Here is a 15098-nt window from a genome sequence, read left to right as displayed (position 1 = left end):
AAATATACGTTTTAGTATATTCCCGTTGTTATTAATGGATTTATAGCGAGATAAACACAAGAAATACACATTTTATGTTTTACCACCGCGCGTTTTACCGTATTGTGGCTATCGATCTTGTACAATTAGCGTACAGCGAAGCGCCGAGGTTATACATTTTGATGTACCCACTCACGTCTTGTTGAATTATAGTTTCATTTCTCGGCCGATTTTGACAAATTATATATCATTAGAAAGCTTACGTTACGTAGTAAACAGATATATAAATATATATTAAGTTTTTCTTCTGATTTCAACAGCCGGCGAGTTATAACTTTAACTTTTGCAAATATCATAACGTTTTGGAGTTTTAGAATCCAGATTTACGGTTGACATGTTCGTACTTAATACCAATGTGTAGCGTTCTTCTGCTTTCGACAGCCCGGCGAGTTATAACTTTAACTTTTGCAAATATCATACCGTTTTGGAGTTTTAGAATCTAGATTTACGGTTGACATGTTCGTACTTAATACCAATTTGTAGCGTTCTTCTGATTTCGACAGCCCGGCGAGTTATAACTTTAACTTTTGCAAATATCATACCGTTTTGGAGTTTTAGAATCTAGATTTACGGTTGACATGTTCGTACTTAATACCAATTTGTAGCGTTTATATTTGGAGTTCAGTTTTAAAAATTACATCTTGCTTAGGAGAATAGAATTCTGTATACGATAGAAAAAAAAAAGTTTAAAAACGAAAGTAATTAAGGAATGAAGGCGGAAGAAAGTAGCGCGCGTTCCTAACGCACTGAACTGATGCTACGGTCTTGGCGATTATGCTTTTGATTAGAAACCGGCCATTGAATTTCCTTTGCCATGATTATTATATTTTTTATGGAATATATTGTAGTATTTTGTTCACGAAACATATCAATAAAGCTTATTATAAATAAATTAACGATTTCAGCTCTTGTTTATAACACAGAAAGGGTCAGGGCTTTCCTTAGACCTCAAATCTCAAGAGTCAAGGACTCTTGGGACCATATTTTCAAGAGTCAAGATCAAACTTCTGAGAGTCCTAATAATAACGCAGGAGAGTCAATGATTTTTTGCAATTTAAGCAAATTACTGAGATATAATATATAAAAAGCAACAAATAAAAAGATACATGTATGTTAACATTTATTTCTTACATTTTACTGTCACTACAACACTATGCATTTAAACACAATATTTCAATGATTAATAAATACAAAACATGTATTCTAATACAACATTAACTTCATGTATACAGCAGAGTAATATGTCATATGTTCTTCTTTCGCACGTTTGGGGGTGTTAAGAGCACTGTCATTTAGATCTAAAGTACGTTTGTCGTTGGCGTCTTACACACACTTTCAGAGTTACTACCGATTCCGAATTCGAAAAGGTTTCTCTGCGACATTTTCCAAATGCACTAGCACAATTACACTTTGCACAATTACACTTTATCCAATAACTTTGTTTGACCGTTTCGCGTGGCTATTAAATTAAGAATGAAATACAAAATGTGAAAAAAAAAACATTTCCGCTGGCTATCACAAAAAAAAAACAACAACATACGGGTGGTACCTAAACACAATAGCCTATATAAATCGGTAAACTATAAAAGGAAATTATTTCTACTCGCCGATAAAGGTGCCTCCGTATTTAATCCCATCGAAAATTCCGACGCCCTTTAATTATTTCATGTGTCAACTTCACGGAAGACGTGCGACAAACATGCCTTATCAAACGGTCAATTATTACGCCTACATGTATTTTGTAATCAATTAGCTCATGCAAAAATTGTCACTTTGCCACAAGGCAAGTTGTATCGGTTCTATAGTTATTTTTAGCAACTTTGATGCAAAGCGTGTAATTTGACGTTGTAGACAGTACATATGCCAGCATAACTTTCGCGCGTCTTTGAACTGAGCAATCATGAAGCGAAACAGTGATGGGTGCATTCAGCTTTGGAAATACATTCTGCCATACTCTGGAAATATCTCAAAATATGCTTTACGGTGTTATGTGGATATGGATGTTATTATTTTATATTGAATATTATTAAAACTGACGCGGATGAGTCCATTCTGTTTTGGTGGGTTTATAGTTCTTCTTAAATGCTCTGAGCTTTTATGAGTACATACGTACAGCTCAGAGGGTCAATAGCTGGGAGTTGGATTATTGCAACTAGGTGGGTTTAATACACGTCTTTTCCGCAAACAGCTGATAACAAACGCTATGATAAATAATGGAAAGTTAATACACGCGTCATCGAACCAGCAGTGTTTTAATTGGTCAAAACTAGATTTCTTAATTAACCAAACTCCGCCTACTGGGTGGACTTGTGCTTCGATGATTGGAAACGGGCGTTAACGATTAGCGTGTACTAAATGAGATACTCCGCCCCGAGCCAATTATCGCTTAGTCTTAACAACTTTTGATCTCGTTGACGCAAGTCGGTATATTCCCCCGGGTCAAATGTGACGCATGACGTAATTTTCTCAAGAGTCAAAAAGGGGTCTTCTGTAATTTTCAAGCGTCAAAACCCGGGAGCTCGGGTCAAAGGAAAGCCCTGAAGGGTGTTAAATTTATGATGAAACAGCGTATATAGCGGACCCTCTCGATTTTATTCGGCTTTGCATGCATACTTGAAATAAAATGGGTGTCAAAAACATTCATCGTTTGCTGTTAATTATAAACTAGGGAATTATGTATAATTAAATGAAATGTTATTTACCTTAAATGATCAATTTATTAAAGATTCTTGAAAATCACGGTCGGTGTTATGCGGGTCATTTCGTATTTTGACATCAGGGCATCATGTCCAACTATTCAAAATCAGATTTTTTTTCACTGGGACGATGACGACTTAGATTTAGACAGGTAGACAGATAGTTTATTCAGACTTATACAACAGTACATCGTCTTCAACTCAAATATATAAATTATTTTTAGACGAATTGTTAGTTGATTACACATATAGCAGTGATGATTCTGAGAATGTTGCCATGTTTCTTATCCGTGTAATCTAGAGTCCGTGGTTTGAGCATTTTTATCGCGGTGTTCAATAAAAGATATCTCAATAATCTTGTTTATTGATAGATCTGTGGTTTTATTGCCCCTGTGTTCAGCACAAACCAATTGTCTCGTTATGATCAGATACTGTGCCGACCAATACTAAATAACACTATGGTGTCATACGCCACAGCAGGGACCTATACTTGTGATCATGGAGTCTAAGTGCAAGACTTAAACAAGTATGTTGTTTCGCTTGCGGTTGTTAAAGCCAAAACGGGGCTTCCCAGCTGGCACAGCTGCTGATATTCAGATCTGAATACTTAAACTTATTTAGACCTTATTCTTAACCGTTGCGCGTTTTACGATATCGGATTTTAGGCGGGAATACAACTCAGTGAAACTATTCAATTTCTTATACAACATTAAGCATATTAACAGTTATTGAAATTAACAATATCAGCCACATATTTTTAAAGACTAAACACCTTTTCAAGTATCGAATTTAACATGTCAATAAAATATATTAATACCAAAAAAGGTTTCATTTAATATTGTTCACATTTAATCTTTAAATGAAAGTGTCGCTTTAACTATTTTCAGTGTCTTATTAAGCCGCGAATCGTTTGCTAAAAACAGTTAACAAAAAGGGCTACACGTTCTAATTCTTAATGAAATACAAAAATAAGTATAACATAATTAATAACGTCCATAAACACACACAGCAAGATCAAAGTTTTAATGGAAAACTAATATGACATTCCACGTAAATTATTATTTTCGTCTAAATCGAATACTATATATAGAGAAACAATGTATTTATAACCGACCAATGAGGTAACATTATGCAACTTTCAATTTACACAGTGCTATATGGCAACAATATGGAATTTGAACAGTGGTAGTGTTTTAAGGTCTGGACTATCATTACTTGTAAGTTTGTATAAACATTTTTCTAATGCAATTAGTAAAATAATGTTTATATTTTATGTTTAATAATTTATTGCATGATTATTCTGTGCTGTTATATGAATTTGATGCCGTTAAAGCTTCCGACATGAATTCATGTCGGAACGATGCTATTGCAAAATAACGTTAAACGATATGAGGTCGATGTAAATGTAAATCGACCTCATATTTATAGGAGTAGGGTTATGCAAGCGTGGTAGTTATAGACTATTGAACGCTGAAGGGACCTTGTTCAACTTCTGCTCAAGCAGTAACGTCTCATAAAAAGCTGATATGCTCTAAAAGCAAAATTTGTTATTTGTGAAATTTGCTAGGAACAAAGTATCAAGTTTAAATGCATGTCATAAATCTAAAACGCATTGTTTATATAGAGTAACATGTATGTTATAATCTTGTGAATCCATAAGATATTCCACTTTCAATTCAAACAAATGCTTTACCTGCATTTTCTTTTATTCAAGATATCACCAGTTAACTTTTAAATGGCATTTAATTGTGAAATTTGTAAGATATCCAGCTTTCAGTCCTTCCTAAAATTATAATATATTGCCAGCCAGGAGGTCATATAATCAAAGAATAATGACTGGTGGACTGGGATTCATAGGATCAAAACATCATGTCACATCATGTTGATAATGTGTATGTCATTTTGCCACTTGATTACATTATTTTAGTTTCAGATGATGCCTTGACACCTTCAAAGCTGCCTACAAATGTGTTGCTAATGACACAGAAACTTTATGTTTACTGCAATATTACCGCGTACTGAAAACATGACATGAAGATGAAACAATCCCTGCATTATTGGCAAATGTAATCATTCAGTATATGATGTTGACTACTTCAGAGCCTGCTGACAGCTGTTCTGATGGATCTGGGGACTGTACGGGGATCTCCCTTGAAACCTCTGTCAGATGAGGCCACAATTCCTGATGAGGATGCAGTCAGCAAGACTGGCTCAGACCTCTATGAAACAAGTAATCTCTATTATAATGTGTCCTTTTCTGGATCACCTGCAAATTAATAAAACATTAAACTTTCACTGTTAATTTTCGTAATAGGATTTGTTGTTTATATCTGGAATGTATTCCAGAGCTCCAGATAAGAATTTATGAAATTAGTAATGGTACTGCCACTGACAGAAAGAAAAGGAGTAACGCTGAAAAGCAATTAGTACCTGTACTACCATAGCCAAAAATACAGGTAGTACTGTACTACCCATGTTCTTGGATATTGAAGGGTGTATATCTGACTTTACAGAAACATTTGCAGCAATTATAATAAATATATTTAGCTTCTAAAACAGTTACTTTATTAGGTTTTTCATTCTGAATTATGATGCAAATACAACTACACATTAAAACTCATGACTAATACTATCTCTTTATTGTTCTTCACAAGAAAACACAAGCCAACTAGTAAGCTAAGTAAATGAACACACCTGTCACTGTCTCATCCATTTCCCATCGTGTTTTCTAACTTTTTTAGCCAGTGATGCAATCAAATCGTTTAATATCGGGGCGACAATGTCTTTTTCTGGGTTTACAGATTGAATGTCAGGATGGTTAGACGACACTGCGTGTAGCCATTATATGACAACACAGTGTTGTTTTGAACCGCTTTTGGTTAAGCCGGCCTTCCATTGCGCGCAGACATTGTTTTGACGGGTTTATGAGTTACATGAAATCACACGACAGAAAAGACAATAATACCGAAACCCAGTCTACAACTTTTCGGTAATTTAAATTAACGAAAAGCACCGTTAGGTTAGAGACCAACAAATCCCGCCGCCCTGATGCAGACGTATCGGTACGGCCAGATGTTTTTTATGTCCCCTACTATAGTAGTGGGGGACATATTGTTTTTGCCTTGTCTGTTGGTCTGTTGGTTGGTTTGCGCAAACTTTAACATTTGCAATAACTTTTGCAATATTGAAGAAAGCAACTTGATATTTGGTATGCATATGTATCTCATGGAGCTGCACATTTTGAGTGGTGAAAGGTCAAGGTCATCCTTCAAGGTCAAAGGTCAAATATATGGGTAAAAATCGCTCATTTAATGTACACTTTTGCAGTATTTCAATATTCAAGATAGCAACTTGATATTTGCAGACTTGTTTACTTCTACGGATTCGCCGTAGTTTCTACAGATTATTTGGCTAAACTACGCACTACGGATTCAAAATGGTGTATTTAAGAATCTGTAGATTATTGCAAGTTTAATATGCATGTGGATGGATATTAATTAAATATTGTTTTCATTGTAAGAAGATATTAAAGCAGCACTTTATAATATAAAAAAACTGTCAAAAATGCACTTAAAAACAATTTTAATTCTGTTACTTTTAATCATATTTATAATGCTTAATGTTTCCCAATTTAATGGTTTATCGCGCTATTTTTTCCAATTTCATGGTTTATCGCGCCATTTTTCCCAAACCAAATGGCAAAGGCTGTAACAAATAAAAGCAAATGAAATCACTTAACAGATTCAATTATTAGCAAGTAAATTCCTCTAATGCTTTATGTACCGTTAAACTGATATGTGACCCAGAAATGGTGTTTTAATGCTCAAAATGATTGAAAAGGTAAAAACTACTGACAACAGCCCAAAACTACTGAGAGATGCCCTCCATACTACTGAGAAGCAATCGGTAGGGTAAACAGGTCTGTATTTGGCATGCATGTGTATCTAATGGAGCTGCACATTTTGAGTGGTGAAAGGTCAAGGTCATTCTTCAAGGTCAGAGGTCAAAATTATGTGGACAAAATCGCTCATTTTATGAGTACTTTTGCAATATTGAAGATAGCAACTTGATATTTGGCATGCATGTGTATCTCATGGAGCTGCACATTTTGAGTGGTGAAAGGTCAAGGTCATCCTTCAAGGTCAGAGGTCAAATATATGTGAACTAAATCGCTTATTTTATGAATACTTTTGCAATATTGAAGATAGCAACTTGATATTTGGCATGCATGTGTATCTCATGGAGCTGCACAATTTGAGTGGTGAAAGGTCAAGGTCATCCTTGAAGGTCAAATATATGGGTCAAAATTGCTCATGTAATGTCACTTCTGCAATATTGAAGCTAGCAATTTTATATTTGAAATGCATGTGTATCTCACGGAGCTGCACATTTTTAGTGGTGAAGGGTCAAGGTCATCCTTCAAGGTCAAACATCATATAGTGGGACATTGTGTTTCACAAACACATCTTGTTGTAAATACGTAAAAGGGATATTAAAGTCATAATTGTACGTCCAGTTTATAAAAATAAATGCGTAAACCTTCATGAAAAAAACGTATTTACGGCTGTACGGCCCTTATCTGGAGGTCTGGTATTCTACATATTTGATTGAAACACATATTTCAATAATGCCCGCTAATTATATGACATCTGTAGCTAATTCAAGTGTTATCAGCCATTTTCCAGAGAATCCATACAGGACCCTCGATCTTTCAAATCTGAAAAAAAATCGCTGATTTATAGTTGAAAATTGACTCCAACGTATCACTGTCCGTTATATTGCGTTGTCCAATATATCACAAATCGGCTATGGTTATGTCTCCCAAAAATGTGACGAGCATTATCAGATAAAATCAGGTACAAGCTAGTATTTTACCCTTTTTTCACCCACTTTAATTTTCTGTTTAATCCGACATTCATAATCCAGCTTTGACCAGATTGTTTGGTTTCATTGTACATCACAGTAACACCTGTGTACTGCAGTAAACAATAACAACACTGGCCAAACATCACAGGTCATTTCGGTTGTTAACATTCTCTCTTGAAATTGCTTTGAAGTGCCGAAACGCACCAGTGCACACATGAAGGTGTATACAATTATAACTGTAAATGTCAATCTCAACAATCTTTGCACATTAGATACAGTGTAAACTACTTGTGTAAACTAATTTGTGCATGCTTTCTTGAACAATAAAACTTGGCAATTGTTTTCGGATTACAAATTTAATTATACGCATTTGAAAATACTTGCATGGAATAATGTTTTGTTTTATACCAATGAATAACATATGGATAACACATACTTCAATATGGTACATAAATAGCGTGTTTTGAGATTGCCAAACAATGCTAATGCATACATAAACATACATGAATAACCTGACAATTTATATAGCGCGCCGGATATATCAAGGTTGCGATCTTTGGACCCCTTCAACCGCAATATATTGGACTTATAAATAAGATTACTTTTATTTAGATTGAGTAAAAGTCCACCTTTCTGTACTATAGACAGTTTCATATATAGAAATATATATTTATAACAGTTCAACACAGTTGTTGTTTTTTGTTATTATATAAAAATTCCCCCATTTACAAAAAATTACGCCTCCTAAGGGCTGCGGACCCCTTCCCCCAAAGTAGTGTGAGGGCGCTGCCATAACTTGTCCGCCACCATGGTATGACGCAAGCGACATGTAAAATCGTTTTTGTACATACGCAAACCAATAATAAAGTTCGGTGACAATCCAAGAAGCTCTGTTAGCACTTGTAGAGTAAGGTACTTGTGGTTACACACAACTAATCAATTTTTTTTTGATTTACTGATAATGTAATCTGTTGGAAACTAAATTAGTTTTTCTTCGTTTTGGGAATTTGTTTTGACAGACATTGAGAATTTAGTTATTTATTTCCCCTGGGAAAGTTTCATTTACTGGTACTTTAAAAGATAGACAAAAAAATTGCTGGATGAAAACTCATGCTTAGGGTATCTGTATAACTTCAACAAGATGACAGTAATCATGAAAAGACCAAATATTCAATAAACACATGATTTCTTATGATTTTGCCTTTCATGTTGCATTTAAACACTATCACGGTGCCTATACCACGTGACTTTTTAAGATCTGTGTGGGGACTAAAATGTCAACAAAAGCGCGAGGAAGGTAAGATTTTTTATGGATATATTTTAAGCTCATCTATTTTTTGAAAAAAAATTATGAGCTATTGTCATCACATTGGCGTCGGCGTCCGGTTAAGTTTTGCGTTTAGGTCCACTTTTCTCAGAAAGTATCAATGCTATTGCATTCAAACTTGGTACACTTACTTACTATCATGAGGGAACTGGGCAGGCAAAGTTAGATAACTCTGGCTACATTTTGACAGAATTATGTGCCCTTTTTATGTCCCCCACTATAGTAGTGGGGGACATATTGTTTTTGCCCTGTCTGTTGGTCTGTCTGTCTGTCTGTTTGCGCCAACTTTAACATTTTGCAATAACTTTTGCTATATTAAAGATAGCAACTTCATATTTGGCATGCATGTGTATCTCATGAAGCTGCACATTTTGAGTGGTGAAAGGTCAAGGTCATCCTTCAAGGTCAGAGGTCAAATATATGTGGCCAAAATCGCTCATTTTATGAATACTTTTGCAATATTGAAGATAGCAACTTGATATTTGGCATGCATGTGTATCTCATGGAGCTGCACATTTTGAGTGGTGAAAGGTCAAGGTCATCCTTCAAGGTCAGAGGTCAATTATATGTGGCCGAAATCGCTCATTTTATGAATACTTTTGCAATATTGAAGATAGCAACTTGATATTTGGCATGCATGTGCATCTCATGGAGCTGCTCATTTTGAGTGGTGAAAGGTAAAGGTCAAGGTCATCCTTCAAGGTCAGAGGTCAAATATATGTGGCCCAAATCGCTTATTTTATGAATACTTTTGAAATATTGAAGATAGCAACTTGATATTTGGCATGCATGTGTATCTTATGGAGCTGCACATTTTGAGTGGTGAAAGGTCAAGGTCATCCTTCACAAGGTCAAGGTCATCGTACAATGTCAAACATCATATAGGGGGACATTGGTGTTTCACAAACACATCTTGTTATACTTAGAAAATTGAAAATTTGGGTTAAGTTTTGTGTTTAGGTCCATTTTATTCCTTAAGTATCAATGCTATTGCTTTCAAACTTCAAATACTTTCATGCTATCATGAGGTTACTGTAACCCAAACAATCCCCCGTGCCCCCCGAATCCTCTCCCCCCCCTCCCCCCCCCCCATTTTTTATGCCCCCCTTCAAAGAAGAGGGGGTATATTGCTTTGCTCATGTCGGTTGGTCGGTCTGTCGGTCCGTCCACCAGGTGGTTTTCAGACGATAACTCAAGAACGCATACGCCTAGGATCATGAAACTTCATGGGTAGATTGATCATGACTCGCAGATGACCCCGATTGATTTTGAGGTCACTAGGTCAAAGGTCAAGGTCACGGTGAACGAAATAGTAAAATGGTTTCCGGATGATAACGCAAGAACGCATACGCCTAGGATCATGAAACTTCATGGGTAGATTGATCATGACTCGCAGATGACCCCTATTGATTTTAAGGTCACTAGGTGAAAGGTCAAGGTCACAGTGACCCGAAATAGTAAAATGGTTTTCTTCAAATACTTTCATGCTATCATGAGGTTACTGTAACCCAAACAATCCCCCGTGCCCCCCGAATCCTCTCCCCCCCCCCCCCCCCCCCCCCCATTTTTTATGCCCCCCTTCAAAGAAGAGGGGGTATATTGCTTTGCTCATGTCGGTTGGTCGGTCTGTCGGTCCGTCCACCAGGTGGTTTTCAGACGATGACTCAAGAACGCATACGCCTAGGATCATGAAACTTCATGGGTAGATTGATCATGACTCGCAGATGACCCCGATTGATTTATCCGAATTTGATTAGTTTTTGTGTTTCGTTAAGTTCGTTTGTGCGTTTCTTTTGAAATTATTGTCAAATAATTGTGCATTAAGTTAGATTTACGTTATTCATTAATGGATCGCATCTGTGATTTTTATTATCTTATCTGTGATACTTGATTAACTATAACTTGATTAAAGTTTTGCGATGTTTTTTCGTTGATTTCAATTTTAAATACCGCTGTCTGAAGCTAGTTTGATAATCATAAGCAGCCAGGGTTTCTAAAAAGTAGTGATTTTCACGATTGCTTTACATAATTAACTGCCTGTTTATACTTATTCTAGGCCGTGGTAATTGACAATAAACAATGTAGGCAATGAGGTTTTGTATACAATTCAATACTCCTTAATTTATTCGAAATACGTCTTGGCATTCTTCACAGCTGCATCCCACCACAACACAAGACGGGAATCGTACATATATAATCATTAAATATAATAGTTATTCATTTACTTTTATATTCTCTTCAAAATAATTAACACTTAATGTAAGCATACACTTGTTTCACTGAATACAATGTCATAATTTATAACATGACATTATACAAACACATGGCGCATGATTGTAAATATCTATACTATGTAATAAACTAATGCAACAATATGAATTCCATAAATGAAAATAACACACACAAACACACACATATATAATATATATGTTTCTACTATGACCATTATTTTGTTTTTAGTAAATTGTACCGGTTATTTTCAACTTTAAATAACAACAAAATAGAAAATAATGTCGAAAATATATGATTTGTTTGGTCGTTTAAAATTTCTTCACAATGATGCAAGGCACTTTGAAATCCATGATAAACCAATACGTCTGGTGGATTCAGTTTTATCAGTTTTTATTATGCCCCCCTTCGGAGAAGAGGGGGTATATTGCTTTGCTCATGTCGGTCGGTCTGTCCGTCCACCAGGTGGTTGTCAGACGATAACTCAAGAACGCTTGTGCCTAGGATCATGAAACTTCATAGGTACATTGATCATAACTAGCAGATGACCCCTATTGATTTTGAGGTCACTAGGTCAAAGGTCAAGGTCACGGTGACTCAAAATAGTAAAATGGTTTTTTGAATGATAATTTTAGAATGCATACGCGGCCAACAGGGCACACTCTGAACAATATTACTGAAGCAACTGGTCTGTAATCCTAAATCTATAATTATCAGTCCAATGAAACATCATCCTTTTAGTAAAATACAGTGGATCAGTAAAAATATCAGAATATGAGATTTTTTGTATATTTTGTATATTAAATATTGTGTTTATGTTTAATTTTGTTGATTAATATAAATATAAGTAGGACAGGGGAGGTAATACACTACAGGGGAAACAAATGCAATAAGTTTAAATTTATTGTTACAGATTTGCCTCCCTTGTAATATATTTAAATTTTACCAAATGTAAGGCTAACTGCATTTTTGTAATGCATACTACTACTACTACTACTACTACTTCTACTACTACTACTGCTGCTGCTGCTGCTGCTGCTGCTACTACTACTACTACTTCTACTACTACTACTACTACTACTACTACTACTACTACTACTACTACTACTACTACTACTACTACTTCTACTGATACTACTACTACTTCTACTACTACTACTACTACTACTACTACTACTACTACTACTCTACTACTACTACTACTACTACTACTACTACTACTGCTACTACTACTACTACTACTACTACTTCTACTACTGCTCTACTACTACTGCTACTACTACTACTACTACTACTACTACTACTACTACTACTACTACTACTACTACTACTACTACTACTACTACTACCACTGCTACTTCTACTACTACTACTACTACTACTACTACTACTACTACTACTACTACTACCACTACTATTTCTTTTGCTACCACCACCACCACCTACTCTACTACTACTTCTCTATTACTACTACTACTACTACTACTACTACTACTACTACTCTACTACTACTACTACTACTACTACTACTACTACTACTACTACTACTACTACTACTACTACTACTACTTCTACTACTACTACAACTACTACTACTTCTACTACTACTCTACTACTATTACTACTACTTCTACTACTACTACTACTACTACTACTACTACTACTTCTACTACTACTACTACTACTACTACTACTACTACTACTACTACTACTACTACTACTATTTCTTTTGCTACCACCACCATCACCACCACCACCACCAACACCATTCACAGTGACAAAAAACATATTCAGTGACAAAAAACGTATTCACACAATGGCTGCTACTACAACTTATAGCCCATATAGGGGGGCATGCATGTTTTACAAACAGCCCTTGTTTCACATTTGATTTTAAAACATACATATTACTCAGGAAAGAACATGCCTTTGCTTTTTGTCAACCTGTGTAATATTTGACACAATCCCTATTGCAGAATTTGTGTTCGAATTAAATTTTTAATTGTGTTCGCCTATCCCCATTCTTATTGTTGACAACAGTTTCTGTCAGGCTATCGTTTCGTCTTGCCCGCACCCAACTTACTCCTAGTGTCCCCTTCTGTATAGCATTTCTGTTTCTTGAAACTGTTTCCTCTTTTTTTCTTCCCTCATCCCTTAATGCTCACTAGTGTCAAATAGGTGATTACTGAAAAGAATCATTTTTAGCTCATCTATTTTTTGAAAAAAAAATTATGAGCTATTGTCATCACCTTGGCGTCTGCGTTGGCGTCGGCGTCCGGTTAAGTTTTGTGTTTAGGTCCACTTTTCTCAGAAAGTATCAATGCTATTGCATTCAAACTTGGTACACTTACTTACTATCATGAAGGGACTGGGCAGGCAAAGTTAGATAACTCTGGCGTGCATTTTGACAGAATTATGTGCCCTTTTTATACTTAGAAAATTGAAAGTTTGGTTAAGTTTTGTGTTTAGGTCCATTTTATTCATTAAGTATCAAAGCTATTGCTTTCATACTTGCAACACTTACTAACTATCATAAGGGAACTGTGCAGGCAAAGTTACGTAACTCTGACTGGCATTTTGATAGAATTATGTGCTCTTTTTATACTTAGAAATTTAAAAATCGGTTAAGTTTTGTGTTTAGGTCCACTTTATTCCTACAGTATCAAAGCTATTGCTTTCATACTTGCAACACTTATTAACTATCATAAGGGGACTTTGCAGGCAAAGTTATGTAACTCTGACTGGCATTTGGACGGAATTATGGGCCCTTTATATAACTTAGAAAATTGAAAATTTGGTTAAGATTTGTGTTTTGGTCCACTTTACCCCTAAAGTATCATAGATATTGCTTTCATACTTGGAACACTCGCAAACTATCATAAGGGTACAGTAAAAGGACAAGTTGCATTACTCTGGTTGTCATTTTTACGGAATTATGGCCCTTTTTTGACTTAGTAACTTTGAATATTCATGTATGGTTAAATTTTGTGTTTCGATCCACTTTACTTCTAAAGTACCAAGGCTATTGCTTTCAAACTTCAAAAACTTTCATGCTATCATGAGGTTACTGTACCTGGCAAGTTGAATTTTGCCTTGACCTTTGAATGACCTTGACTCTCAAGGTCAAATTATAAAATTTTGCTAAAATTGCCATAACTTCTTTATTATGCCCCCCTTCGAAGAAGAGGGGGTATATTGCTTTGCTCATGTCGGTCGGTAGGTCAGTCGGTCGGTCCGTCCACCAGGTGGTTTCCGGATGATAACTCAAGAACACTTGGGGCTAGGATCATAAAACTTCATAGGTACATTGATCATGAATCGCAGGTGACCCCTACTGATTTTGAGGTCACTAGGTCAAAGGTCAAGGTCACAGGTGAAGGTCACAGTTACTCGAAATAGGAATTATAAATTTATAAGGATTTAGCATGGTTCAAACAAGGGAAACAACTACGGTTTATGCATGTTCTTTTTATGCCTCCCTTCGAAGAAGAGGGGGTATATTGCTTTGCTCATGTCAGTCTGTTGGTCGGTCTGTCGGTCCGTCCACCAGGTGGTTGTCAGACGATAACTCAAGAACGCTTGGGCCTAGGATCATGAAACTTCATAGGTACATTGATCATGACTCGCAGATGACCCCTATTGATTTTGAGGTCACTAGGTCAAAGGTCAAGGTCACGGTGACCTGAAATAGTAAAATGGTTTTTGAATGATTACTCAAGAACACATATGCCTAGGATCATGAAACTTCATGGGTAGATTGATCATGACTTGCAGATGACTCCTATTGATTTTGAGGTCACTAGGTCAAAGGTCAAGGTCACAGTGACCCGAAATAGTAAAATGGTTTCCGGATGATAACTCAAGAACGCATACGCTTAGGATCATGAAACTTCATGGGTAGATTGATCATGACTCGCAGATGACCTCTATTGATTTTGAGG

At 35.9% G+C, this 15098-nt stretch overlaps 1 protein-coding gene across 5 annotated transcripts in view; it reads left to right on the top strand.

The window, feature by feature from the left end:
- LOC127833363 (lymphocyte-specific helicase-like) overlaps window positions 1-15098 on the top strand; it is a 99460-nt gene that overhangs the window by 7684 nt on the left and 76678 nt on the right. For 2 of the 5 annotated variants that reach the window (XM_052358564.1, XM_052358561.1), the window contains exons 1-2: window positions 3878-3952; window positions 4836-4965. In XM_052358564.1, coding sequence (XP_052214524.1) covers window positions 3893-3952; window positions 4836-4965 — 190 coding nt within the window. In that variant the 5' untranslated portion in view covers window positions 3878-3892. Of the gene's footprint in view, window positions 1-3877; window positions 3953-4835; window positions 4966-15098 lie in introns of those variants that run through there. The other 3 variants (XM_052358562.1, XM_052358566.1, XM_052358563.1) reach the window with 2 other exon arrangements.

Source organism: Dreissena polymorpha, chromosome 6, assembly GCF_020536995.1.
Source record: "Dreissena polymorpha isolate Duluth1 chromosome 6, UMN_Dpol_1.0, whole genome shotgun sequence".
Taxonomy (NCBI): domain Eukaryota; kingdom Metazoa; phylum Mollusca; class Bivalvia; order Myida; family Dreissenidae; genus Dreissena; species Dreissena polymorpha.
This window is presented reverse-complemented; position numbering and strand designations above follow the sequence as displayed.